The sequence below is a fragment of the Lagopus muta genome, chromosome Z, assembly GCF_023343835.1.
Source record: "Lagopus muta isolate bLagMut1 chromosome Z, bLagMut1 primary, whole genome shotgun sequence".
Classification (NCBI taxonomy): Eukaryota; Metazoa; Chordata; class Aves; order Galliformes; family Phasianidae; genus Lagopus; species Lagopus muta.
The window spans coordinates 38,759,156-38,786,521 of NC_064472.1; the positions used below are offsets into that span (position 1 = coordinate 38,759,156).

General features: G+C 41.6%; 1 protein-coding gene across 2 annotated transcripts in view; it reads left to right on the forward strand.

The window, feature by feature from the left end:
• The window catches only part of TLE4 (TLE family member 4, transcriptional corepressor), a 100,054-nt gene that overhangs the window by 55,529 nt on the left and 17,159 nt on the right, over positions 1-27,366 (forward strand). Inside the window, exons 7-8 of one of the 2 annotated variants that reach the window (XM_048930955.1) lie at positions 128-332; positions 741-757. In XM_048930955.1, the coding sequence (XP_048786912.1) occupies positions 128-332; positions 741-757 (222 nt within the window). The remainder of the gene's footprint in view (positions 1-127; positions 333-740; positions 758-27,366) is intronic. The other variant, XM_048930956.1, reaches the window with a different exon arrangement.

Sequence of the window (27,366 nt, forward strand, 5' to 3'; positions counted from 1 at the left end):
TGAGTGTTGATACCTGAGTCAGTCAGTTGTATTGGCTGATCTGACTGGTTGTGTTTGATGTACGGGATCAGGCAAACAGCCCTATGCTCCCTGAACAAATTCAATATCTGTGTTTCATTTTTCACAGCAGCAACAACTCCAGGCCCAGCATTTGTCACATGGACATGGTCTCCCTGTACCTCTGACTCCGCACCCTTCGGGCTTGCAGCCTCCAGCCATCCCGCCCATTGGCAGCAGTGCTGGCCTTCTGGCACTGTCTAGTGCTCTGGGAGGGCAGTCACACCTCCCAATCAAGGATGAAAAAAAGCACCATGATAATGATCACCAAAGAGGTGAGTGCTGCCAGATGAGTGGACGGCTTCATTCATTTCTGTTTTCTTCTTTTTCTTCTAATTCTCCTGCTTCTATTCTAGGGAAAAAAAAAAAAAACAATTAAAAACATTTGCAAGAATTACTTGCTAATTGCTTTAGTATTTATTGCCTACTGGTAGCTAGAAGGTGTGTTCAAATGGTGGAGTTCCAGTTTCATAAATTTGGCTGTGAAATATTAATAATTAACTGCAAAAAGCTAACATCTGTGCAATTTATTATTTAACAGATATTAGAATTCTTTTTTTCCGAGTATGATAAATGTGTAATTTTATGTAAACTAACTGGTATTTTTCTTTTTCCTCTTCTCCTCCTCATCTCCTGCTGCTGTCTTCTGTCCTCCGTGCACATGATGGCTTCTCCACATGCAGACAGAGACTCCATCAAGGTAGGACTCCATTTTGTAGGTGGGAGGAGTGGTTCAAAAGAGCTGCCCAGTGCACACATGGCCTATAGTGGTGGTCACCAGGCGAAACTGGGCCATGACTCTCATGCTCATTAACGGAGTCCTGGATAGGCTGTCTATCACCCATTAGATGGTAGAGCTAGAATTGCAGGTCGTGTATGCAGTGAGGCTGGCAACAGCACTCCTGCTTCTTTGACTGGCTTCTCAGCATTAAGGCTGTTTCTGGATATGGTAAAGAGGGCAACCATGAGTCTCTGTATAAGCTTATGAAATGGAAACAGTCAGAAGTCCCTGGCAGCTGTAAAACCAAAATTCTGATAGATCTACGTGATGCCATCTCAAGACAGTTATGGATAGAAAGGCTGAGTCACTTGCAAAGAAAACGTGGGGGTCTCATATTGCTGTTGTTTCAGCAGCAGTTTGCTGACTGGAGAGAAAGAGCCTACCATTTCCTGTTCTGCAGGCACATAAGATTCCTATTTTCCCCTTCCAGAAGTCAGTTTTCAGGTTGTGAATGACTCTGTAGCACACATACATGTACTATCCTGTGAATGGTAGTGTTTATAAGCAGATGTAACACATATCTTGAAGCTCATGTAATTTTGAGCATTCAGCAGTGTGTACTGCAGTGATTCAACATATGTGCCTGGATTCCTGTCCATGCTTCATTGTCATCAGAGTCTCAGAGAGGCTCCTGGAGTTTAAATGCCATGAGTGGGGAGGTATATCAGGGCTCTGCCCTCTCCTGGATCCATCTAGTCTCCTGTCTGCTCCTGGCCATTTACTAGCTTACAGCAGAAGCAGTTGTTGCCAGTTGCACACTTACCTGCACAGACCTGGGAAGCTGGATGCAGTTACAGCTTAGAGCTTGAGCAGCTTTCACAATCTTAAGGAGCATAAGATTAAGCATTTTTAGATGGTTGTGAGTACGAAATGGAAGAGGTGCTTGTATTACAAAGGGCAAGATGTACACCCACCTTAGTGAGCCCTTGCAACTGATTCATCAAGTTTTCAGCGGTGTTTTTCTTAGAAATATGTGATTTATTCTTAGGATTGTCCAAACAGCAGAAGAAGTGTTCACAGCACAGGTGTTAGGTGTATTTTGATGAGACTACCAGGAATGGTCAGCAGGATGTCCCTTAGGGCTCCGTTACAGAGACAGTTCTCTTCCATGTTTTGTAAGTGATTTGGATGCATACTGAGCCAATTTGTAGCCGATGTTAAAATAGGAGTAGTTGTTGACTCCCTTGAGAGTAGAAAGGGCTCCTTGGGGGGATGCTGACAAATTAGGGGACTGGGCAGTTGCTAATCCCATGAAGTTTGACAAGAGCAGGTGCTGAATTTTGCACTTGGAATGGTGCGGCCTTGGATATCTGTAGAGAGTGCAGGATGACAGACTGGAAAGCATCCCTGCAGAAAGGGGCTTGGGGACTGTGGTTGACAGCAAGAGGAACATGAGCCGGCAGTGTGCCTTGGCAGCCCAAAGGGCAACCGTACCTGGGGTGCAGCAGGCCCTGCACTGCCAGCGGGCGAGGGGAGGGGCTGTCTGCTCTGCTCTGTGCTGTGCAGCCTCACCTACAGCACTGGGTGCAGCACCGGGCTTCACGATGTAAGAAGAACATAAAACAATTAGAGAGCATTAAAGGAGTGCTACAAAGATAATGCAGGGTCTGGAGAAAAGGTGTGTGAGGATCAGCCGAGGGCCCTGGGTGCATTCAGCCCATAGCAGGGCAGGCTGAGGGGAGGCCTGATGGCGGCTGCAGCTCCTCACAGGGAGCGGAGGGGCAGCGCTGAGCTCTGCTCTGTGTGACAGCGGCAGGGCCGAGGGAACGGCATGGAGCTGTGTGAGGGGAGGGCAGCTAGGGGTTGGGGATGGGTTGTGCACCAGAGGGCAGTGTGCATGGAACAGCCTGCTCAGTGCAGTGGGCATGGCCTCAAGCTGCCAGAGTTCAAGGAGTGTTTGCACAGTGCTCCCAGAACTATGGTTTGATTTTTGGGAGGTCCTGTGGAGTGCCAGAAGTAGGACTTAGTAATCCTTGTGGGACCTTTCCAACTGAGGATATTGTGTGATTCTGTATTAATCATGAGCTGAGGACAGAATCAGGAGAAGCACAGTGCTAGGATTTGCTGCCAGAGTCCTGTCCCCTGGGGGTTGCTGTGCATGGAGACATACCCTTGTTTTTACAGCACCTGTGGGTGGGCACATGCCCTGCGCACATCCCCACATATCTAATTCTGCCACTGGCAACTTTGCTGCGTCCCCACAGAATGAAATGGAGCCGATTGTTGTCAGTTTTACTGTTAGCCACATGGTTCTGCATAAGAACTGGGAGCTGACAGGAACTGTCAGTTTTTACTGTGAGCAGCAAAGGCATTGAAGCTGTCTATCTGCAAACATAGGAAAACAACATGTCGGATTTCACTTCGTCTTCTTTGTCATGAGAGCTAGAAACTGGAATTATTGCTTTGTGCAGTGAAAGCAGGCACAGATTAATGATGATTTTGGCAGAACATCCCTTGTTCTCGCTGAGCAAATAATTTTAGTAGATTTTCTTTTTCCTTTTGTCCCTGCACGTAGACAAAAAAGTACAGGTAAGGCAGAAATCTAAACTTGTGAATATAAAAAACACTTTATTTCTTAAAGTAGATTTGCTTACCTGGATACTTGAAATCACAGACCTTTCACTCAGGAGGGTGAATGAATAGAACTACTAGTGTATCAAATATAACTAAGTATATTATTTAAATATATGATTATATTAAATGTATTAGTCCTGTTCCTTTAATATCTGTGGGATGTGGAGTTTTTATACTGGTATGAATATTGTGGTGGTGTTTATGTGAAAAGGCCAATTTTGGTTGTTCTGAAGTTACTTAGAATAATTCAAACACACTGTTATCCATACAGCTTCTGAGACTGAGAAGAGGGTGTCACCACTTTGTACTAATTTATTTCGAAACGACAAGTAAATGTTTGTCTCATACTGTGTTCAGGTTGTGAGTTGCCTTGTGTGTCAGGGCTTGCTTCCAGCTCTGCAAGGTGAAATAGTTTGCTAATTTCCTTAAATGTTTTCAGTGATGCCCAGAGTGGCAGTTAGTTGCTTGTTCTATCGATCTGTCCTCCCTTAAGTGGCTCCTGGTTAAGAGAGGCTTTTTATGATCATCTGCTATGTGACTTGAGATGTTTTTTGTCAGCCAGAATGTGCCAGTTGCCAGCAGCTGGAGTCTGTGTGCTTGTATGAAATAATTTATTCATACAGGATAATACTCCTTAACATTTAACAGGTAATGAACGTGACATAAATTTCTTTCTTGCTTTTAATTTTTCCCTTTCCTCTTCTAATGTGCAAACAGGCAGCTCTGGTACTCTAAATAATAAGTAATTTTTGGCCATCTGTCAAAAGGAAATTTCAATACAAATTTAAATTAATGGTGCCTGAAATTTTTTATAGCTCCTCTAAAAGCCTCTAATGTGCAGAAAATTCTGAATCTGCTGGTAGTAATTAGTGTAGCATGTAATGAGGATATGGGCAACATTATACAGCCCCAGTGTAACGTTTTGATATGGTAGCAAAATTTTGATTTATACAAGGTTGTGCCTGGATTTAATTGTGAGAGACACTTTAAATGTTTTCTTGCTGATACAGATTATTAAGCAGGGCAGATTTTAGAATAGCTCATAAAGTGTAAATTTACGCTTTAGTGTACACTTCACATAATGACGGTACCCTACCCGTTGGTACGGAGGAGCATGGTGTAGGTGTAGCATTCCCCCCCTCCGTTTCTTGCTGCTGCTTCCAGTGCCTTTGATTAGTTGGGCAGTTCTGATCAGGAAACTTGTTTTCTCCAGTTACACTCACTGAGATGCTCTCCTTGGCACTGCCTAGTGTATATGCTGTGCTGGGAAATCCAGACTTCCTTTGCACAGAGGTACTTAGTGTGTGAGATCTATCTCTTTCAATGAGCGGAACAGGAAGGATAGGACTGGGCTGATGATGCCATTTGTGTACGAGGTCTTACAGATCTTTGGAACTGTGGCAAGTGAGTTGTTCCTATCATTGGTAAGCACTGAGACCAAGACATTGTGGCTGGAACTGGGGAGTAAGGCATGCTGGCATAAGAAGGCTGTTTCTTTTCAGGCACAATTCCATTCCACTTTGTATCAGTCTTCTAAACACGATGTTTTCTGCCTGATAATACAGCCCAGGCTTACATCATTCCTATCATCTCCCTGGAGTGAGCAGTTTTCTGCTGAAACCACGTAGGGACCTTCTGGATAATATGAGATTGTCCAGAAGCTATTCCTAAATAATAGATCATCATCTACACAGCAAGCTTTGTGGAGGAGGGTGGCTTTGGGAGCTATTTGATTTCATGTTGGTTTTAGTTCCCTTGAATCCCTCACGAAGTTTGAAGTGTGGAAGAACGATAGATGCAGTAAAGTAGGTCATGGGTCTGCTCTCCATGCAGGCAGGTGAGGGAAGGGCAGCAAGCACAGAGGCTGTGCTGAGAGTGCAGAGCTGGCCTAATGGCTCTGAGGGAATATAATGCGTTCAGGTACAAGGACAAACAAACTGCTCAGCAGTTAGCTGTATGCCTTTTCTGAGAAGTATTGATATGTCACATTTGTAAGGTACTAAATGTATTTGGCTTTTTTTTCTTTTTTTTTTTTTAAACTAATAAATAAGTGAAAGATATTGTGTGCTCTTACTTTCTAATTGCTCCCATAAGGGGCTTTTCTGCCTCCTGTAAGGACTGCTGATGCATGAGGCAGGTCATTCCTCCTGGCCTCGCTCCTCACCTACCTTCTCTGGGGGCAAATTTGACAAAAGTTTCTCTCGTTCTTCAAAAAGTCTCTTCTGTAGAAGTGACTCTCTGAAGTACCTTAGGAAGCAGTTTGTGTGTGAAGGTGTCACCTGGCAAACAGTTACCAAGTACTGGCAGACTCCTCCTGTGGGTCCGTATGAGGCACCTGGAGTAAAGCAGCCCTAGATGCTGGCTGATGGGGATCCATCACTGTCCCCAGTATCTCTTACCAAGTTATTCAAGAACCTTAAAGCCTTCTGAATCTTGTGTACAGGATTTAGCTCTTGCAGCTTTTTCCATATCTGTTATTAATCCATCTTTATACACATGAATACATTATCTACTTGTGGATTTAGGGTTTTTTTTTGTGTTGTTGTTTTTTTCATTTGAATTGTAAGTTATTTGGGACTGAAACCATACCTGTAGTAAAATATGCAAATATTGTGAAAACTTTTCATTTCTGTGTCAGATTTTACTGTTTAAGCAGCATAAGAGTCCATAATTAAAAGCTGAAGTCTTGTGGCAGGAATAAAACAGCCTGTTTGAGATCCCTCTGGAAATAAAGGTTTACATGAAAGGATTATTTTAGTTCCTGAATTAACAAATCAAATGCAGATTTGAGATGAATTTCTGTCCAACATGTTAGTGAATAAGAAGTAGGCTGTCAGGGCATATTCAAGTGGTTTTAGCAGTAAGATTACTTTTGCCTTAATCTTTGGGAAAGCTAATAATTATACATGCAGCAAATTCAGAGAAAGGGGACTGGTGTGAGTCTCACATTCCATTTACATTTCTTGTGGCAGGTGCTCCAGTGCTTGCTAAAACCTGAGCCTGTCTCAATTTAGCTTCTTGAGCTGTTAGCCACTATTAAGTGTTTAGACCTCTGTTCATGTAGTATGTAAGTAAGAGTAAGCTGCTTGCTCTTGCAGCTGTTATGTGATATTTAAGGAAGAAAAAAAAAAAAAAAAAGCTGTATGAATGTAATGCTTCTATAAAGATGAAAGTAGTTTAAATAAATAAATAAATAAAATCAGCAGTCTGGATATTTCCAAGTGTGACTGAGTTGCTCAGACTTTATTCTTTCCCTGGTAGAGGAACACCACAAACTGATGTGTGGTACTGTAGTAGACTTCAGCTTAATTGTCAAATTTAAGTGAGATTTCCTCCAGTGATGTGAGTCTCTTGCCAAATGTCGTTACATTCAGTTTGTATTCAACGAGCCAAAGAAACATACTTATCTGTTGCATGTCTAAAGAAAGTTACAGAATTTATTTCCCGATCATTTTATTTTGCCTCTTTAATACCACTCAGCTGAAAAGCACTTCATAGGCTTGTAAAAATCAAAACATTTTTTGTATTCATGTCACAGCTTCTGTGTGTGCCTTTCTCTGTACAGAAAAAAGGCGTTGCGTATATTTTGCTTTCTATAAGGATGAAGTGGTAATTTGGAACTGAACACATTTTAACTAAACTTTGTTCCACGATAGTTGTGCTTTTTGATCTTCATGGGTGTTTTGAGGGTAGCATTATCAAAATGTAATGAATAACTTCTGTTGACTTGATTTGTTCAGTATTAATTGATATCTGCCTCTAGGCATGTAAGCTGTGCTGAATGTAACAGGTGCCCTAATTCCAGAAAATGTGTTGTAATTGTTTGTTTGTAGAACAGATGAATAAATATCTGTGGGGCATAGCTGGTCCTCAGGTGGTGAACGTGAATGGATTAATGATGTGATTGGGTGAGACATCTTGTTTGTTGCAGTCTCGTCCAGTAACTGTCTGCTGAAGCAGAACAAATATTAATTAGCAGAGTCCTGTTTGTTGTCTTGGTCTATCTTACGGAGCTGATGTTTTTGGCATTACTTTTTTTTTAATTGTAATAACCTTTTCGTGGCTAGCCTTCATTCAAGTCTTTGGTTTTAATGGATTTCTAAAACACAAAACTGAACATCAGGTGTATCTCTCTTTTTTTAAAGTTACCTTTCTGTCATTCAGTGTCACATCATTTGCCTTTGTAATGGGGTCATTTGGGAATTTTAATTTACTTCCTATGAAAGTAACAGCATGTACTCTGTTATCAAAGAATTAGTTGCTTCTGCCTTGTCTGATGGTTTCTCCTCCTCTACCCAATGGCTTTTTAATGTCTTCTGTATATAAATGTACTCTGGCCGCTTTCACTGCATCCTTGTGCCTGTTACAGCAGGGTGACTGTTATTCAGCAGTGTGCCAACATTTGGATGAACTCCTACAGTGCTTCTCACTATTAAACTTTATTTCGCCACTTGGTGATTTAGGGTAACTCAAATGTTCTCTCTCCAGATGCTTTCTTCACCTAGGGGGCAAACTCTTACATGGGCTGTAATTTCTAACCTGAGCAGTCATGTCTAATTATTTCCATGGCAACAGACTATGATGTTGATAATACAGGATTATGACTTCATATTGTAGAGTGTGAAGAGGAAGTTTGCTGGAGCGGAGAGGTGGGTGGAAAGGTCTTCTCCAGCATAAAGTCTTTTACAATGTAATAGTTGGAAGGAACTAAAGGGAAGGAGTGTATTTATTTATTATATATATGTATTTTAACGTTCTCATTATAATTTAAGTGTGCAATTAAAATCATACCCTGTATGCTGGTATTTGTGGCTTACACCAGTTTATAAAGGGAGAATGTGTCTGGAGTAAAGCATGCATCTGTAGATCAGGTTAAACAGGTATTACTCAAAGTGGTGGGAGAAAATTGATAAAAGTTGATGAACACTACCTAAGTGGAAACAAACTAGATCGCTGCTTTTCTGCTTTATAGATCTGTGTTGGCAATGTGATCAGTTCTTTTTCTCTGTATCTAGCAATTCGTATTTTGAGTTGTTAAGACCTTTATAGCTGAAGCAGTTTGAAACATCTCTTATTTTAATGCAAATCAGTGGATCCATTGGGCACTCCAAATGTATTAGAGGGAGAGGAGAAGAACTGATTACTTCGTAGAATCAGCGACATGAGTGAAAGGCACTGAAACTTTCTGTCCTTTGGCTAAAGTCATTGACTGCTAATAGTTAGTTAATGTTTGCATTTCATTGTTCTTACTGTCTCTTCCCTTGCACTGGGAAATAAGTACATTCCCAGTCAGAATGTTTCCAGTTTCTTAGGCTGATTTTGTTAGAAGTTGGAGGAAATGAGTGATCTGACTGATTCCTAAGTTGTTAACGATTGTTGAGTGCATCACACATTGCCTAGGTTCAGATAAGTTTTTGAGGAAAGAATCAATTATGCTGGCCGGTGAGAACCAGCCATTGAGGAGAATTTGTAGGAAAGTTGCACCATGCCTCTCGCCTCTCTCCAGTACACTTCTAATTGCGTTGAATAATTAATTATCTGAAGCTCGATTAACCCATTCTGCGTAACAATTTGAAAAGTTCTGTGTTTTTGCGTGAACGACATTTGGCCTTTTGAAGAACAAAAAATTGGAAATGCTAATGTTTTTCAGCCAACTAAGGGAAGAAAATAAAAATGTTTCCATAGCAACAAAGCTTCTTTCTAGATGGTTTCCTAAGATATGCCTGAACTAGAAGCAGATGTCTGATTTGAGAATCTTGCCTCCTTCAATGTAAACAAATAACTTCTAGGCAGGTGTTGGAAATAATATGGAAATCCTATTAAGGGGCCCTGGGTTCCTGTCACTCAGGAAGCCCTTGCCACAAAAGGGCTGGTTGTGTGAATAAAGGCGGCAGAGTAAATTCTCATTAGGCTTTAGCTTTTCCCAGGAAATGATTGTCTCTGGGTGCTCTTTCTCCTGCGAATCTGAATGTAAGCCGTTTCTTCTATTGATTCCCTCTGCTGCCCTCGCCTTTTTGCTCTCCATTCCGGCCAGATTAATGCTTGATGTGTGCTGCTGCTGACAACGATGATGCTGGTGCCACAAGAGTTGTGACATTTGTGATGGTGACCCCATCCTTCGTGGGCAAGCTCCAGCTCACTCCAGCACTGCAGTTCCACATGTCATTGAGACATAGGATGTACTGCCTTCCTTTAGAATGGCTGCAGTGGCAGCTTCATCTTGGTGAGGTCATAAGAGGCAGAGTCCAAAATGAGGTTTCCGGATGCCTTATAACGTGTGTAGGAAGTCAGTGCTGCTTTTTTTTCTTTTTTTTTTTTTACCCCTGTCAAAGTTGATGGTAAAACACATTGTGCCCAAAGCTGGTAACCTATCATATTGGTGCCATGCTCATGCTGGCACCTCCCCATGCCAGGCTCTGCCCACACTGATACGGGGCAGCCTCTCTGCAGCCTGCAGGTGAAGCCCCCAAGGCAGTGTAGTCAGGAGTGAGCACAGGGACACGCTTTCTGGGGTTTTCAGGCTGGAAACAGAGATCAATCCCTCCTTTCCCATTCCTCTGTGCACAAGGCATGCATAGCAATGCTCTTAATCACACTCAGAGGGTTAAATGTGGATAAACACAAAACGAGGCTTCTGAAAAGCCTGGCAATTACCATGCTGTGTTTCTCGGACGATAGCCCCCGAGACGTACTTCATAAAGCCAATAAAGCTCGCACCGGTGGTCTCACGTTGCCCTGGCAACGGACCACAGGGCACCCTGTGTGTGAAATGCATGAACATCTGTGAATTAATCGGGTTTTTTTGTTGTGGTTTTTGGTTTTTTCTTTTTTTTTCTTTTTTTTTTTCTTTTTTTTTTTTTTCAATTTGCCCTTCTGTGGGTGCTGGTGGGGCTGTGCTGGCCAGTACCTGTGCCCAGGCTGCTAGGGCCACCCTGCTGCCATCTCTGCTCGTGGCACTTAGGGAAATGAGCAGAAAAACATCAAGCCAGTCTGGGTGGCCATGGGTTCATTGGCCTGCCATGTGAAAGACTGAAGTGATTGCTTCTGTCCACACTGCAATTTACTGGAGTTCACCCTTATGTCTCTCATGGGATGGCAGCAAGGAAAGAGACACAGGGCTGGCTGCTCTGCGGCATGGAGGTACACCCTCCAACGGGCAGCCTGCTCGCCTCTGTGCAACTTGGTCCTGCAGCACCATTCCGAGGCACGGAGCTCGTTCCCAGCTGTGCAAAGTAGTGGGTGTCCCTCGTCCCGGCTCGGTAGGCTGCAGGCTGGGCTGGCAGCTTCTCTCCCCACATGTCCAACATTGAGTCTCCGGGAAGACTGTAGGGGGAACACTGCGTATGTCGTATCGGCAGCTAATGCTGGATGCAGCCAGGATTTTAATGAAGCACTGAGAGTGAAATGCTGCTCTAATCTGCTAATTGCATTACGGGGACGGCAGATTGCTCTGAATCACTCCTTTCTAAGCTGCAAGCTTATCAAAGAGTACCGAGGTGCTTTTAAGTGAGGTACTGCAGCCGGCCGGACGCTGCTTGTTTGCATACGAATATGAGCAGGCACAGCTGTACCACTGTTTTTCTGCCTCTCGAGAGGCAGCAAATGCAGCTGTGGGAGTTTCCCTAATGCGTGCTTATGAGTGAGTGGGTCGGAGGGGCGGGAGAAGGGAAGGATATCAACACGGTTTGTTCCTTCTTTTGCTCTCAGGATAAGTGATCTGCTGCAGCTTTTCTGTGCAGCAAAACTGGCATATTTCAAGCTAGTTTTTGTGAGGGCACAAAGCATTTTCTGTGCTGTATGATCCTTGTTAGGCCAAAGTAATGAGCAGTCATGATTTTGCTGAGGTTGTCCTGCTAATGGTGTGGCACAGCTGTATGCAGCCAGGAGGTACCTACCAGCCGGGCAGCCCCAGAGGCTGGGCTGTGTGCGGGATGTGTGCTGTGAGCTTGGCTCTGGCCACACAGCTGGCTTGGCAGCCGTTGCAACTTTTTTCTGAGTCCTTTGCTCACTGTATTTCAATAACAAGTGGACAGACCATGTATATAAGTCATTGCTTGCATTGTGTTAAAAAGCCAGTGCTGAGAGCTAGTTAACATGAACCTTTACCACATGATTTTGCAGTCGTGGGCATACTAGCAAATCCTTCTAATTGGCTTGAAGTAGTTACAACTGTGTTTTCAAGTGTCTTGTCTCTCCTTTTTGTTTGCTGAATTTATATTATGCTCTACGTCTGTCACACCTCTATTTCCGGACTTCTTTTAAAAATACAGACCTACGATTTACTTTGACTCCGTAGGAAACAAATGTTTTTTCTTCCCTGCTTCGAGGAGTTTATTTCAACGACCTGCAGATACTATTTTGTAGTGAGCTCTGTTGTTCCATACTGCAAAATATGAGAGGAATTCTGAATAATGTTGAATGAATAATTTAGAAATAAGCCCTTTAAAATCAGTTAGCAGTAAGCCTTGTGGGGTGAGAGAAACCCATTTTCTGCTATTCCCTTGAAGTAAAGTGTCTTTCCAGTGCTCTGTCAGTATGCTCTGTCAGTAATTGGCGTCAGAGCAGGAAAGGCAGCTTGCTTTCAGTATAAAGACAGCCTGTCCAGGGTCCATTTGGTGCCTTTGTAAAAAGCACTGTATAGTCGCCACCTAGGTAGCTGGGAAGCTTTATGTCGCACCGCCGGGTATTTGAAAGCAATTAAGTATTTAGCAGGCCTTCTGTAGGACTCTTGTGTGCCACATGAAAGTTTTCTGTTAACTGCATTGTCTCCAGCGATGGCAGAGGTTGGATATGCCATTTTGGGGCTCTTCCTTCTCTGGGTATGGAAAGGGAGAAGTTACTGTGTGATACTATCTCTCACCCCTGATCTTAGAGTATCTAGCGCCAGACCGTAGTTTTTTCTCCGGTTCGTCTGTGCAAGATGTAATCCTTTTGATACCAAGTGTTTTCTATATGCCGGTACCTCCCTGTTGTGCCTTTGGTCCCCATGAACCCTAAACCATTTCTTAGACATAATTAATCGACTGAAGCAATGAAGGTACTGCTCTTAGAAATAGTGATAAGCAATGTCAGTGTTGCAAATAGCGCTAGCTTGATTTATAGTAAAGCAATGGCTGGATTTATATTAGTAAATGTAACTGAAGCTGCCCACCAAGCAGTGTGGGGCTGAAATGCCTTCAAACATCACCGCTGATCACAAAGTGACATAGCCACATCTGCTTAGTAGGCAAGTGTTTCACAATTATTTTGGACAGGAACGGGAAGAAAATTCTTTTGTTTGAGAAGAGGTTTCTGTGTTGGCGACACAGGACTCCAGAGATTGTTACAGTGCAGTCACTCTAAAACTGTTTTACAAACAAAATATGTTACAGATCTTAATTACAAAAAACAAGACTATGTGCTTTAATTTGACATCCAGACAGAATTTCTTTTACTGTTTTGCTAAATCTTAAAACTGCCAGGGATTCTCTTTGGAATGCTATTCAGCATGCACAACTGCAATGGTAGATGTCAAAAATAAAATATTTATAAGTGTATTTGATACTATGTTCTGGTTCAAAATGTATATCTGTCCAACTCTGCACTGTGATGTATATGTAAACTGGTCTTAGATGAACCAGTTGTCCATATCCAGGCTTTTTCGTGAATAATTTCTAAAATTTACACAAGTACCACTTGTTAACTAATTTATCTGTTTTCTTAAAGCTTATAAATAGTATGTTAGCAATTGTGTGGTTATGACTAAATCCTACAAACCAAGGAAATGGAAATTCTAAATGTGGCTGTTTCCTACCCCGAAGAGAAGTAAATGGAATGTTGTACTTAACACTTAAACTAGTATTACAATGCATTGTGTTTAGTTGCTCTCTGGAAGTGTAAACATGAACCCCGTGAAACCTCTGAAGTAAAGCACATGAGCATTCATCTTAGAGCTGAAGAGAAGAAAATACTAAAGTGGATGATTAGTTAAGAGATGAAATGAGTAGTGTAAAAAGAGAGATGTGGGAATAAACGCATGACGCCTGCGTCCACCTTGCTGACTGCTGTGCTTATTTGTATCTGCAACTTACATGTTCTCTAGGCAGCAGCCCTGATTATGCTGTATAAAAATCAAGCAACTAATAGATGAATGTGTGCCTCATACTTTTATTTTTTAAACTTCTTTGCTTTCTGTATAGTAACAACCTAAAAAATGAGTAGGAAGGCATTAACCCTCTGAACATTACACTTTTCGATAGGTTTCCATTTTCCTCTGTTATGTCCGAATTTGCCTAATGTTTCCTTTTCTCCTGTTGGACATCTGGTAGTTTCTGGGAAATATTTGAAGAGCCATCATTTAGTAGTTAACGGGGAAAGCCTTGAATAATTCAAACAACAAGTGATTAGGCAAGCACTTGTCTATCTAACTGAATTATTCTGCATGTTTGCTGAAGCAGTAAAGCAAGAGAACAGCATTTCCTTCTCTGGAGGGTTTACAGTGGTAGTATTGACCCGCCCAGTTATTGGGTTTCAGCCTTTTGTTGACACTGTTGTAAATGAAAGCAGCCTGGACGGGCACTGAGCAGCTGGGGTGGATAATTGTGAAGGATTCATGCTTGTTGCTGTTACCCCCAGTGTTTGTAGTGGGTTTGTTTGCTTTGACTTTTGTTGAACTGTTGACAAAAGCATTAGATACAAATGGGAACAAATAAAGTGTTGAGATGCCAGGAGGGGTTGGCAATGGTAGTGGTTTTTTGTTTTTTGTTTTGTTTTTTGTTTTTTTGTTTTTTTTTTGTTTTTTTTTTTTACTTAGATGGGGAATGTCGACACTTAACAGGATGGGAAATTGAAGGTATGTTCTCAGTTTGTGTGCTCCCCCTCCCCTTTTTCTTCCTTTCCTAACTGCTAAATATGTTTTGGCAAACACAGGTGAATAAAAACAGAGCAGAGGCAATTTCACCATTGCCTTAACTCTTTGGAACCACATTTTTGAAGCTCTTTCTGAATGTGGATGTCTTGCTGGGCAAATCCAGCTTCTAGCATGAAAGGATTAAGTATGAAAAAGGAAGGAAGAAAAAAAAAAAAAGAGAAAAGGAGGGGGAGGTAGAAGGGGGTAGAGTTGGGAAAAGAGAGGATTAAATAGAACGGTATACACTGAAGTAGTATAGCCAGCAAAATTGAAGTCATTTACTGGAACGCTTTTAATTTGGTTTAAACAAAATACTCTTTTGTATATTCAAATGGGGAGTAGCTCAGCTGTTGTGAAGCCAGAAAATTAATGGTATTTTTAGTGAAATAGCAAAAGCATGTCAACAACATAGCTGAGGATGATAATGTTGGCATTTTATTCATGAGGAATTATCAATGCAGGTTACTGGACAACACAGTGTGACTGGAATGACTGAGCACAGGGGGGAAGCGGCTGTCCTTCTGTAAGATGATTTCATTTTGCATTTAGTCTTTCAAGAAGAGAGGAAGGAGAGAGAAAGGAAGCATTTAAAAATAGGTGTCTGAGAGGCCTATCCTTGTGCTTTCTGGCTCCCAGAGTCTAACCTTTCTACCTCTGTCTGACTCACAGTTTTGTCACTGCTGCTTTTTTGCCAGCTGTCTTTCTTTTCAAGGCTGTCATGAGAGATGGCAAAGAATAGAGAGAGAAGAATAGAATTACTTTAGGATATCTTTGCTAAAAAGGCAGCTCTGGTCCTGGAAGATGTTCAAGCTTGTTCTAGCCATCTTGGCTCTGAGTTCTGTGCCTCAGCATTGTTTGTGTGGGACCCTTAATGCATTTAATATGTTGTGAAATACGGTTACTGTGTCTGTCTGGTCATGGAGGAGGTTGGTGTATGGTCTGGAAGGTGTTAGCACTTAGCAAGAGAGATGCTTCATATTTGTTACTGCAGCTACAGCTTTCTTCTACCAATCAAACTTCGGGCGTTGTGCAGGTCAACTAGAAAGTGGAAAAAGAGTTCACAGGGGTGAAGATGCCACTACGGTGAAAGGAGACAATGCAGTTTTCTGAAGCATTCCTTGCCTCTGCCGCGGCCTGTGTGCCTGGTGGTATCTGAAGCACCCAGAGGGCTCGGGGCACTGAAGTTGTCATATGCAAATATCTTTTGTTCCCTGTTTTCATGGAGCTTCAAGTTGTCCTAAAACCAAATGCTATAGTAGCAAGGTAATCGCGGTGTTTATGGACAGACTTTGAGCAATCATCCATGAGTGTTTTCTTGATTCTCCTTTGTTCTGGTTGCCATATTGTTCCTAGTCTCTTCACATTAACAAAAGAAGAGAAGCGCAAAAAGGGATAAGAAGAAATTGCCTTTTAGTGCTGCCATTGCTGAGTTTTCTGTAACATGCAGTGTGTTTGTTGTGCCAAACTAGGGCCCTGTGGACGTCAGCAAGGAACATTTTGCCCAGATGTTAAATATTATCGGATCAGGGCCTGAATTTGTTATTAATCCTACAAATATTAAAAGAAAGTGAAGAAATATCAAGCTATTTCAAGCAGACATGTACTGGGAGTGGTGTTACTGTAAATATCAGCTTGTGCATGATGAATCCCCAATTCTTTTTGTCTCTCTCTTTAGGGAATACTCTTTAAGAATTCTGCAGGGGGCTGAAGAAATTCTCATAGCAAATTTCAACCCTGAAAAAAGGAAAAATGAGAAATCTCTGAGAAGTAGAGATTTAAAGCCCAGTCAAAACAAGTATGTCCCATAATCATCTCTGCACAGCATTTGGAAAATCCAGTTTTGAATCATCTAAATTATGCAGAAACTCAGAAAAATAACTCATGAGTGTTCAGTGGCATTGCCTGGATGGTTTTTAAAGAAACTTTGGATAGTTTTCTGATTTCATGTGGAATGCATTTTTCTCTCTACTTTATCAAAGAAAGTTAGCTGTTCAGGCTAATCTTCTTTGCTTATGGACTTGTAAGAACGGCCCCCTAAGAATGGCCCCAAGCTGTTCTTTAACAGGAGAAGGCAGCAAAAGTTTTTGGAAGCTGAGACCTGGGAGCAGGAAAGTGCTTCTGGAAGGAATTTGGGTTGGAGTAACAATAGTTATTAATAGTGATTAGAGGAGCAAGAAGGGAGAGAAGTGGCATATTGCCTAAATTGAGATTGAATTAGAACTTATCCAGTTCACAAAGTGATTGTGCATTATGCTGCAAGATTTGTTTTATATAAACTGGCATCAAATGGTAAGAAAGTGAAGTGCTAAGGTGTCCAGATAGAAATAAGCGGAGGTGGAAAAGACCATTAAATAATGTTGTGGTTTAACTCAGCAGCCAGCTCAGCCAATGGCTCACCATACACAGACCAATAGCTAGCCTGTCCCCAGGCTGCCCCCAGCCGCAGCCAACTTCCCACAGTTTGAAGTTTTCTTCATGTATGTGTGCATACGGTGTGGAATATGTCTTTGACCGGTTTGTGTCAGCTGACCTAGTTCTGAACCAGGGGGCTCCCCAAACACCCTTGCTGGCAGGACCGTACATAAAGCTGAAATGTCTTTGGCTCCATACAGCATTGCTCAGCAACAACTAAAACACTGATGTGTTATCAACTGGATTTTCTCCTAAAGCAAAGATATAGCATCATACCAGACACTATGAACTAAAAATCGACTTGTCCTAGATGAAAACAGGACAAAACTGTAAAACAGAGAGATGGTTGTAGAAGATTGACAGAGATACAGTGCCGTATGTTGGCTATGCACAACCTTCAGCACAGAAGGTCTTCACTGGCAGTTTGCCGTGAGCCACTGGACTGCACCTATTTTGCATATCATGTACATTAGATTTTAATCAGATAAATGCGCACTGTTTGCGCTGTAAGTGCAGACACAGCATAGCACAAAGCAATGAAAGACTGTATTTGGTAGGGTATAGGAAGGAATGATGATGAGAATGGCTCTGTGAAATTAGAGGTTTATCTGACATTTAGCTGTCTTGGAGGTGGGTGGCCTTATGTGTTCTAAAGTATAGATCTGAGTTTTGTAAGCAGCTGCAGGTTTGACTTTATTCACCTTTCAAATGCATAAGTTTAATTTGAGGAAAATAATTTCAAAGACAAGTCTGCAGATAGCAGATTTACTGGTTAATTTTATTAACCATGGGTAATTTAAAAACATGTACACACAAAAAAATAAAACAAACCAACAGTAAACAGCAGTATATTCTTCCTGAAATTGTGGGGTTATTTATTTATTTACATATCAGATTTTTGTTTGTAGTTTAGATGGTTAGCTTTATGTACAATACAGAAATGTTTCCTCTTTTCAGTTTCCTGTGTCTTCACGATACAGATTTATATAAACTAAGATGGGCTAAAATTATTGTAGACCAGCTAGTTGCTGGAGTTTGATATAGACAAGCTGTTAAAGTATTTCGATTGCTGTAGTAATGTTGGTATTGATACAAAGAAAAGTGATTTTTTTTGTCCCCTCCCTCATTTGTCCATTTCAGTGTGAGATATTAATGAACCCATCCCTGTTAATACTGGAGAACCTCCAAATCTTCAACACACCATTGCTCTCAACAATCTCTATAAGGGAAGGAAAGGCTCTGTAGATTTCACAAATAATTTCTATCTTACAGATAATGAACTGAGGCATGAAAAAGCGTAATTGACTTCAACCAATCAGATAAAAGAACGGAGTACTGAGCCTAGATTTCTCAAATGTAAAGCACAGCTTTCTATCTTCCCCAGTTTTAGTTTCTTGCTCAGGCATCAGCATTACCGTGTGATCCATTTTTATATAATTTTTCTGTTTAAAATCATCTTTGCATTGAGTGCCATTGTGGGCAAAAATATGCATGCTTCCTTCTGGTCATAGCTCTTGTGGCTTAGTTTGCCAGTTCAGTCCTTTGGAGCTTGTTCCCATTTTTGTTGACGATCTAGGCTCTGTCCATTTTTTTCAGAAAGCTTTTTTCAGAAGCTTTGGCTTAACTCATCCTTCCTTGAGGTTTTTTGCATTGTACAGATCCTTCAGGACTGCTTGGGGCTGTAGATGTAGCAGGATGGGCAGAAACCTAGTTCAATGTTGGGAGAGTTGCAACACTGCAATCACATTACTGAGGCGCAGCATGTATAGACTGTGGTGTGAGGTGCACTAGCACTGAGACCCATGGCTTGCACTGACCCGACTTGGTAGTGCATCGCTGCCAGCATGACTCAAGCAGCTCACCCCTGTGCCTGCTGTTCTTCCCTGTTCTTCCAGCCTCGTGCTGTGTTCACTGGGCTGTGCTGCTTAGTGTGTGCAGGGCAAGATTCCCCAGCTGTGCATCAGGGTTGGCATGGCGTGCTGCTGCCAACATAGGATGCTGCACAGCTTCAGGATTCTCCCTCATTTCCTCTGGTGCAGTTGCAGAGGGAGCAGCCCCACAGGTGAATGTGATTTTCGTTGGTAGTGAAAGCTCCCTGTGGGAATTCATGTAGTCAGAGAAGAAGTATTTCCATCTGCAGGCTGGAGCTCGGAATACAATTGCGCCTGCTGTGAAAGAGCTTGTTACATTTTCTCACTGTAAGAGCTCCATCTGGTGCTCTAGGTGTCTTTAAATGGAAATTTACATTTACTGTCAAAACTGAAGTCTACACGCAGTATTCAGTCTGATGATCTTACCAGTCACAACAAATGCTAAAAGTGCCTCCCTCCCCTCCACCTGCTGATGTACGGGGCAAGGACAGATAGTGGAATCAAGGAAAATGGACTTGATATATTCATATTTATCCTCTAATTTCAAGAAGTAGTACTGAAGCTTTGTTTAAAGATTTGAGATTTTCTTTGAGCAGGACTTAACTGAGGTTGAGGAAGGTGGTATTGCAGAGGAGCAGAGTGTACTCTTGCTCAAGCAGCCCAGGTATTGATTGGTGAACTGTGACATGACTTGCAGTTCAGCTTCTTAAATACTAGCAAGAGAATTGATGGCAGCGCTCTGTGTACCTGGTGAAAGGACCCCACTCAGTCATGCCCTGTTTTGATACCAAAGTTGAAGCTGTTATGTGCAGAAATCATAGTAATAGTCAAGTTATGCAGTAGGGGTCAGGTTAGTAGTATGATGTCTTCTGACTTGTAAAGTCACAGTCTTGGCACCTACTAAGGAGGACGGATTCACTGACAAGCTACTGCAGTGTAGGATCTAATAAAATTTCCCAACTGAGAAACCTATTTTACATGTTGGAGCCAGGCATTCTTATATACCTCTCCAACACTTCTTGCCTCCTCACTGTCTAGCTGCTTCGGGTCCTATCAGGATCACTTTTTACAACTAAAACAGTTCCTGGCTGTGAATAGAAGCAAGCCACTTGTGTAGGTGTCCAGTAACGCGTGGGTGTTAGTTTTTAGCCTGGTCCAAAGCCAGAATAAAAAGGCATTACAGGAGTGGATGTTGGGTACAGGAATTTCCCATGCTGCAGTAACTTGAGGAGGCTTTCTTTTAACTCTGTCATTTCTGGCTTTATAGCACTCCTTTGGCCTTTGATCTCTGTTCTTAATTGGCTCACGGGGTGGTTATTTACAGTCAACAAGGAAAGTACCTTGAACTTGTCATTTTAATAAACTTGTTATTTGCCAGCTTCTCCAGAGGCATCCCAAACGGAAATAAACATCTTTCGTTTTGTATTCTAAGTAAATTTAAAAAATGGTTTCCTAGACAACCTTGATGAAACGCCAACTTCTTCGCAGATCAGAACCCACACTGTAGGTATTGTTGTCTCCATCCCTTCTGGGTAATTTGTACACTGCAATAGTTTGTTTCGAAACATGTCTGTTGTTCTTTAAAATGTATTTAATACTAGATTAGAAAACACAAAACTTTTTTTTTCCTTGTTTCTGCTAGCTCGTTTCTAAACCTTTTAAAATAAAGAGCTTGAGCATGTATGGTATTTAAAAAAACCTTTCATGTGATGTTTTAAAAACAGATCAGTTTCGGCATTAAAATGTTAGGAATTCAGCCAAGAAAAATTCAGCTCAAGGTTGTATAGCTATAATGATAATATATTATACTTATCTTCCTTGAAAATGATTGTAACAGTAGAGTTGAACCTAGTGAATTACATAATTTAGGAGTGTTTGCCAGAATGCTATTTGAGGGGGATTACTGTAGTCTTCCCTTAACCAAAGCAAAGGGGAAGGTGGATTGTACTATGAGGTATTTAAATGAGGGAGAACAGTCTTCACAAATTTTCTAAGATAACTCACTTGAATTGAACAGAAGATCATGTGTGTGCATGCCAGTTATCACACTTAACTTCTTGGCAGAGTGTATGGGGGTGTACTGGAGAGAGATTTTTTCTTTTTTTATCCTCTAGCCTGAATTAAAAATGTATTGGCTGCTCGTTGCTGACATCAAACCATTTCCAGCTAGCCTGGCGTTTGTATTTGATTGTGCTTTTAACGTTTAAAAAATTAACAGCGTGACCTGTCTAATATAAATAATGAAATGCCCAGAAAAATATAAGCTACTGCTTGTCTTGGCAGAACTCTACGATGTTCTGAAATTGTAATGCATCTAAAAATCTGGCAGAAGAACAGTGTGTTTTATTTTCTGTCTTCTAAGTAGGTGCTGTGCATATAATGTGTTATTATATACCGATGTAACTGCTTTGAGGCTGACTGCAGGAAGCGTGCCTTGCTCTATCCATTCCATTTACCAAAATCCTTGATTTGAAAAATGAGTTTGGGGACAGTTATTTTTGCAACCAGCTGAGGTCCTGATTCAAGGTAGCATGCAGTAGGCATCCAGAGTTCAGCACATAAATACGTTCTTCTGATTTCTTTATCTTGTGACTTTTCTGAGATCAAAGTGTGTGCCTCAAATCTGGCATCTGCTCGAGTGCTTTCCTGAATAGGAAATGGGATAATTTCCTGAACAAGAGTCTTGGGAACACAAGTAAGTAAGTGTGGATGAAGTGAGGCAAAAATAATGGGCTTGGATGTTATTTGGGCAGAGAGGCGAACAGTAGTGTTCAAAGATGTCATTCTGGAAGATATTTTTATAGATCGTTGAGAAAATGTTTTGCTTCAGAATCAGCATGAACTGGAATTTTCAAATATTTAATAGCACCCAGCCATGTTTTATCCACCTGCACAATTAAAAGTCTGGTTGAATCATGAATATTGTTTTCATTGGGTACTTAGCAGTAGGTCTGGCTTCCTTAATCATACAGAGTACTAGAAAAGGCTGAAGCATATTTAGGATTTTCAGACATAGCACAAGATCCAGCACAAGAAGAAATGAGCAAATTGGCAGCCTCTGAGTTAGTACCTGAGATAAACATGAACGTTTTTCTGCTGATCAAAGCAGTGTTGGAGTAGAAGTAATATTTCTGTTGCCATTTAGGGAGCTTTTTGGGAGGACTGAAAATCAGGGGAAGAAATGAAGGAAATAAGAAAGTGTGGAGAAAGATCACTAGTGGTATCACTGAAGCATTGCATAAAAACCACCATTTGCTTTTCCATATTGTCTCCTAGGTCACATATGCAGCAAAGCATCTTTAAAATACTTCTGAGACAAACAGGCAGAATGAAAAGAATAAATTCACACATACAGATACAGTGGAAAAAAACCAGAAATGTGAAAACTCAAACGGATGCCTTTGCCAGGGATATAACCTGTATTAAATGGAACCAAAACTAAGAATGTGAGGAACTGGGGCAAAGTACCTGATCTGGACGGCAGCTGAAAGCAACTAAATGGAATGTCCCATGAGGCTGACTTCAGACATGATCTCTGTGGATTTTCACTAACAAAAAGGGCTAATTAGTGCCAGGTTATATCCTTTTGGTCAAAGTGAAGAGTTAGATAGAGAATGTAAATCCCAGGAGAAAGTAGTTAGGACCCGTCACATGGAAAGTGAATCCACTTAGCTATCCCCAGAGAAGGTGAAGCTTAAAACCTTATCGTTATTACTTTACCATGGAAAATTAAGGGGGGGGGGGGGGGGGGGTAGGTGTGTGTATTTTTACCTCCTAACCTTGGTTGCTAGTACTGATGATATTTTTTATAGCCCCTGTGGCTTCAGCCACTGCAGGGAAGTGTTCATGTTCAGCTTGGCTCAGTGCCGCACAGTCCATTTTAATCACTGTGCAAAGTGAAAGGATAACAGTTTTACTGTGGTGCTCAGTCTGAGAAAGGGCTCAAAGCAATAGCTGACTGTTCTTCAGGGGAATTTCTTGATTCTTACCTATATTTTTTAACGAATTATAAAACATACTGACACAGGCCTTTAATGGGTATCATAAAACATTCCCTCTTTAGCGTTTTCTTACTGTTCTGAAACTAACCAAATTACCTTGTGTGCTCAGTTCAAATTCAGCTGCTGTGGAAATATAATTAGTGTTAATATTCTCGAGATATACTGGATGTCGGGAATTTTCTTTGTGCATCCATCACTAGCTTTTGAAGAAAGCTCAGGGAGTGCCACTGCTTTTCCTCGTGTTGTGGCATGCCGCTGAATCAAAGCCTGTAATGCAGGCTGGTGGTTATCTGTCTCTCTTTCATGGTGGTGAGCCCACAATTAAATTGCTGCATTGAATGCTCTGGCTGGTTGAGCTTTTTCTCTTATCCTGAGATTGCATGCTCTCCCCTGCTCATTCTCACTAGTTAACTCCCAGTACTCTCCTCTCTTTTTCTGCTTCTGTTTTGCTACAGCTCCTCAAACTGTTTCAGGTCTCCGTTGAAGGAAATAGCATGAGAGATCAGTAATTGGAACCCCTAATAAATATTTGAGGAGAGCGGAGCTGTAGTTCTGTGTTTCCTTGGCACAGCTCTCTTCCTATGATTTCCAAAGCTGACTGTATTTACCCACAATCCTTCTCAATCTCTAACTCACTGGCCTTTGACACCTCTGTTTCAGTGTCTGATTTTGGTTGAAATAATATTTAAGATTTTGTATTATGTGATGACTAATAAGAAGACTTGTCTCAGATTTTGGCATTTATTTTCCAAAATGCTAGCAGCGGAATTTACCCTGTCTGGTATCATTTTTGCACTTGTGTGCATTGGTTGTTCAGGAGCATTTACCTGTTCTGACGTGATTAGGTACAGAACTCCTTTGCAGCCTGTATGTGCCCTGGGGCTCCCACCTTCTGTATTCCCTCTTCCAGCTGTAACTCTGTTTTAACGTCTTGTGTATCTTTTCACTCTGGCCTACTCACCTGCTTTTCTGTGTGCTGAAGATTGTGGTCTTTGGGATCTGTTCAAAGGGAAGGAGGCTGAAGTGAGGGACAGTGAGTGGGAAGTGGTGAATTGCTTTGCGGATTAAGGGGGAGGATGTTTGACAATGCCTGTGTTGTTTATATCATCAATTAAATTCAATATTTACGAGTTGGCAGATGAGGACAAGAGCTGGCTTGATGGTAAATGTAATCTGTGAACTTTGAAGCTTCTGCAAACATAGCAGAAGTGTTTAACTCCTTTTGCTACCCATCTGTTACTTTTACTTTTGTTCCCTGCTTAAACCAGGACGTTAGTTCAAACTGTCCTGCTTACCAAAGGATGCTTGTTATTCTTGCTGCACTCCTTGATTTCACTACCTTCACATGCTTGTGCTAAGATACACTTCAAGCTAAATCTATGTTTCCTTTTCTGCCTCATAGCTATGCTCTTCTGCTGTTTCACTGCTTGTACTTAAGCCACATTGGTTCTTCTTGCTATGCGTTGACCCTCATAGTGTCAGCAGTGATTAGGCCTTACACGTGTTACGCCCTCAGCCAGTGATTACTGAAGAAGCTGTATTTTAAAGGATTTATTGCAAAAATCTGTCTGTGAAAGGCTGGCCTTTCTGTTGCTTTAAACACCTCCTTCTCTTGCCACCACTGTGCACCTGGACACCAGGAGGGACCAAAGAAACAGCAGCACATGCTGGTAGGATTATATGTCAAAATTGCTAGGTATCTCCAGCTTCTGCTGTGTGGACTGTGCAGCTTATAGTAAGTTGATAAGTGTATCATGTTAAAATGCATGACTGGAATTAACATGCAAATGGTACTGGCTTATTGTTCTTTGTAACACTCGTTTTATCTGGACTTCAGTGATTTTGATAGATGAAATACCACATTGGTGCCACCAGGGCAACCACATCACCCATGTAAAATATCCACCCATGTGGATATTTTAAAAGAAATTACAAGCGCATATACATAATGTATACACATAGCTGTATTTTGATTCATGTGAAACTTTTGAGAACACTTGCCTTTTGGAGACAAACTGCTCAGCCTATATGTCTTTTTACTCTGGGCTTCTTTATGGCCGATTCATTGCTCATGAAGCAGCGTTGCACATCTAGACTTTGAAGGAGTTTTTTTGACACTCTTATTCACTAATTAACTTCTTTAATTTTGCAATTAATGACATTAATTAGTGGATAAAAATGCAATATGAAACTTCAAAGTTTGCATTTCAATCATAGTTTGTATTAAAAATAATTATTGTACCCATGATTACTAAGTTCAGTTCACTTAGCTCAGGCAGAGTCATGTGATATTAAAAGTAGCTTTGTTCTGCCTTTCTGAGCTAGTTAGTAGGATTCTTCACCAACAAGTACTGAGACTTTATCCAATATCTGTAAATGCAAATGCAGAGAGAAGGCAGGGAATGAGACAAGAAAGTCAGTTTGATCTTGATGCGGCAGACTGGGTGTTGGGTTTCATGTTGGCTATATAGAGAAACAAGTGGGAAATGAGCAGTAAAAACATTTTAAAGGTTTGCTGCCACTGATATCTGTGGGAACAATAATTGGCTACCAGTATCCTCATTTGATGAGCTCATTCTGGGCTGTATCAGTGTTCAGCTGACTGAATAAGGGCAGCAAAGGAAGAACATCAGTAAATTAAAGCAAATAGTGGAAATTAATTTGGGCTGGCATGGATACTGGAATGCAGTAGTGGTAATAATAAGAACAGAAATGTGTAGTAAATGTGGAGGTATGGGTGACCTCAGGAATGCAGCCCTGTAGAAACACACCATATGGTACCTACAGAGCAGCTTACAGCATTTTCACACCACCTCCTTTAGTTTAATAAAAAATATGTGCATACGGAAGTATGTAAACAAATGCATTTTTTAAACAGATGGGTATTCCCTTATAGTTGAAGCCATGCAGAAAGCCTACTATGTGGGAGCTGTTTACTTGCATTTTTGGTTGTTTTCTTTTTCCTGGCTGTGTGGTGGTGGCCTTGGCAGACTGCTGGGCAGCCTGCTTTACCATTTCACATAAGAGGCGAGGAGGGTTCCCTGAAGGCTTTTACTTCCGCTCATCTTCAGAACTAGGAGGGGCAGAACTTTACAGGAAACTCAGTGGCCAGTGAGGTTTTCTTCCATGACGTCCACATGGTCGCCATTCTTGCTGTGGCTTGATCTGGTGCAGGCTGTAGCCAAAGGGATAGTGTGTGATAGCTGCACGTCTGGCTCTGTGCTGGGGCACTGCGTGTGGTCCTGCTTCCATGTCTCAGTAGTGACCTAGTGGAGGCAGCACTGAAATGGCAGCTGAACAACTAACTGAATGGAGTGGCTCAAAGGAGGAAGGCCAAGAAGGCAGGACCTTCAGCCTGAGAAGGAGGAGGGTGAGAGAGGATGTATTTGAAGCTTACAAAATGGCAAGGCATGCCTAAAGCAGGGCTGAATTCACTCGCTCCATCAGCACTAGATTTAGGGGAAACTTGATGAAATGCATGGAAGACTGAATTTAAAACTAAAAAAAGGAAGTTCTCTTCAGAGAACAGATGTTCTGAAGCTTTCTGTTTTAAGAGGCAGCAGAGGCAGGACAGTTACCAGCAGCTTCAGATGGGCGGATGAGACAAACCCAAAGGCCAAGCAGTTTGCCAGTTAATTCTGAGAGCAACAAGCAGGGTGGTCTCCCTGCAGCAGCCCGGGGTGCTGGGAAAGCTGGAGGGAAAGGGCAGAAGCCAGTGCCCACCCAGGACAAGACAATGCCTTTGTCAGATCTCTGGCAGTTGTATGTCCATGTGTAATGTTGGCACCAACTGTCCAACCAAGCAGCATTGCTGTCCGGTCATCACTGGACTGTAATACATATTGTATCCATTTTTATAGTTTCTTTTATACTTCCAGCAGACTTTATAACATCAATAATGTCATTCAGGTAATTATACTGTAATTGACCTTAGGGTTGAGCATCCTTGGCTTTTACTGAAGTTTGCTTAATACTTCAGGATGGTCAATTATATCATAATCCCACTTTGTTGGCAACGATTGTTTTAATTATTACACTCCAAATAGATCATTTTAGCAGTAAGGGTACACTGGGGAATGGTCATATTCATGAATATTTTAAAGAGTTACCAGCTTTTATTGTGGGGGAGGGCTTTTCATCTTGTCATCTCTAGTCATTACTTTTAACACTGATTCTATTCAGTTATAATTCAGTCTGCTCAGGCCAGGTCTTCATCTGCAGAAGCGAGTGTATGAATAGCTGGGGTTTACAGGATTTGAGAGCAGTTGGAAGACTGCACAATCTGACCATGTTGATTTTTTTTTTTTTTCTTTTTTTCCCTGCCATTACAGCATGAGTCATCTTTGTTAATGTAAGTAACTTCAGTGGAAGCTGGAGTTAAAATGGTGACTTCAGTACCTCAGCTTTCTCTTTTTCCAGGCAGTCTCAAGTATTAATTACACCAAGTAGAAAGTGAGGATGCTGATGTTTGCCTTGTTACCAGTGATAATTTTATGGCTCAGTAAGAGGTTTATATTGCCCTCTTTATGATCATTTAATTTGTTCCTGTGTGGCATTGATATTCCACCAGGGGAAGTACCCTGTGAGTGTTATAGAGAAGATGCACTGCTTTTCTCCATTTGGAGTTGTGAAACTCCAAATGGCCTTCGTGGTAGGCAATCTTTTTGTTTAACACTGTGCTCAGTACTGCCCAGAATACACAGTAAGGTATACCGTGCCGTGTTTTACGGTCTAGTGCAACAAATACTGTGGATCCAGCACTAGAAACAAACTATTTCACTT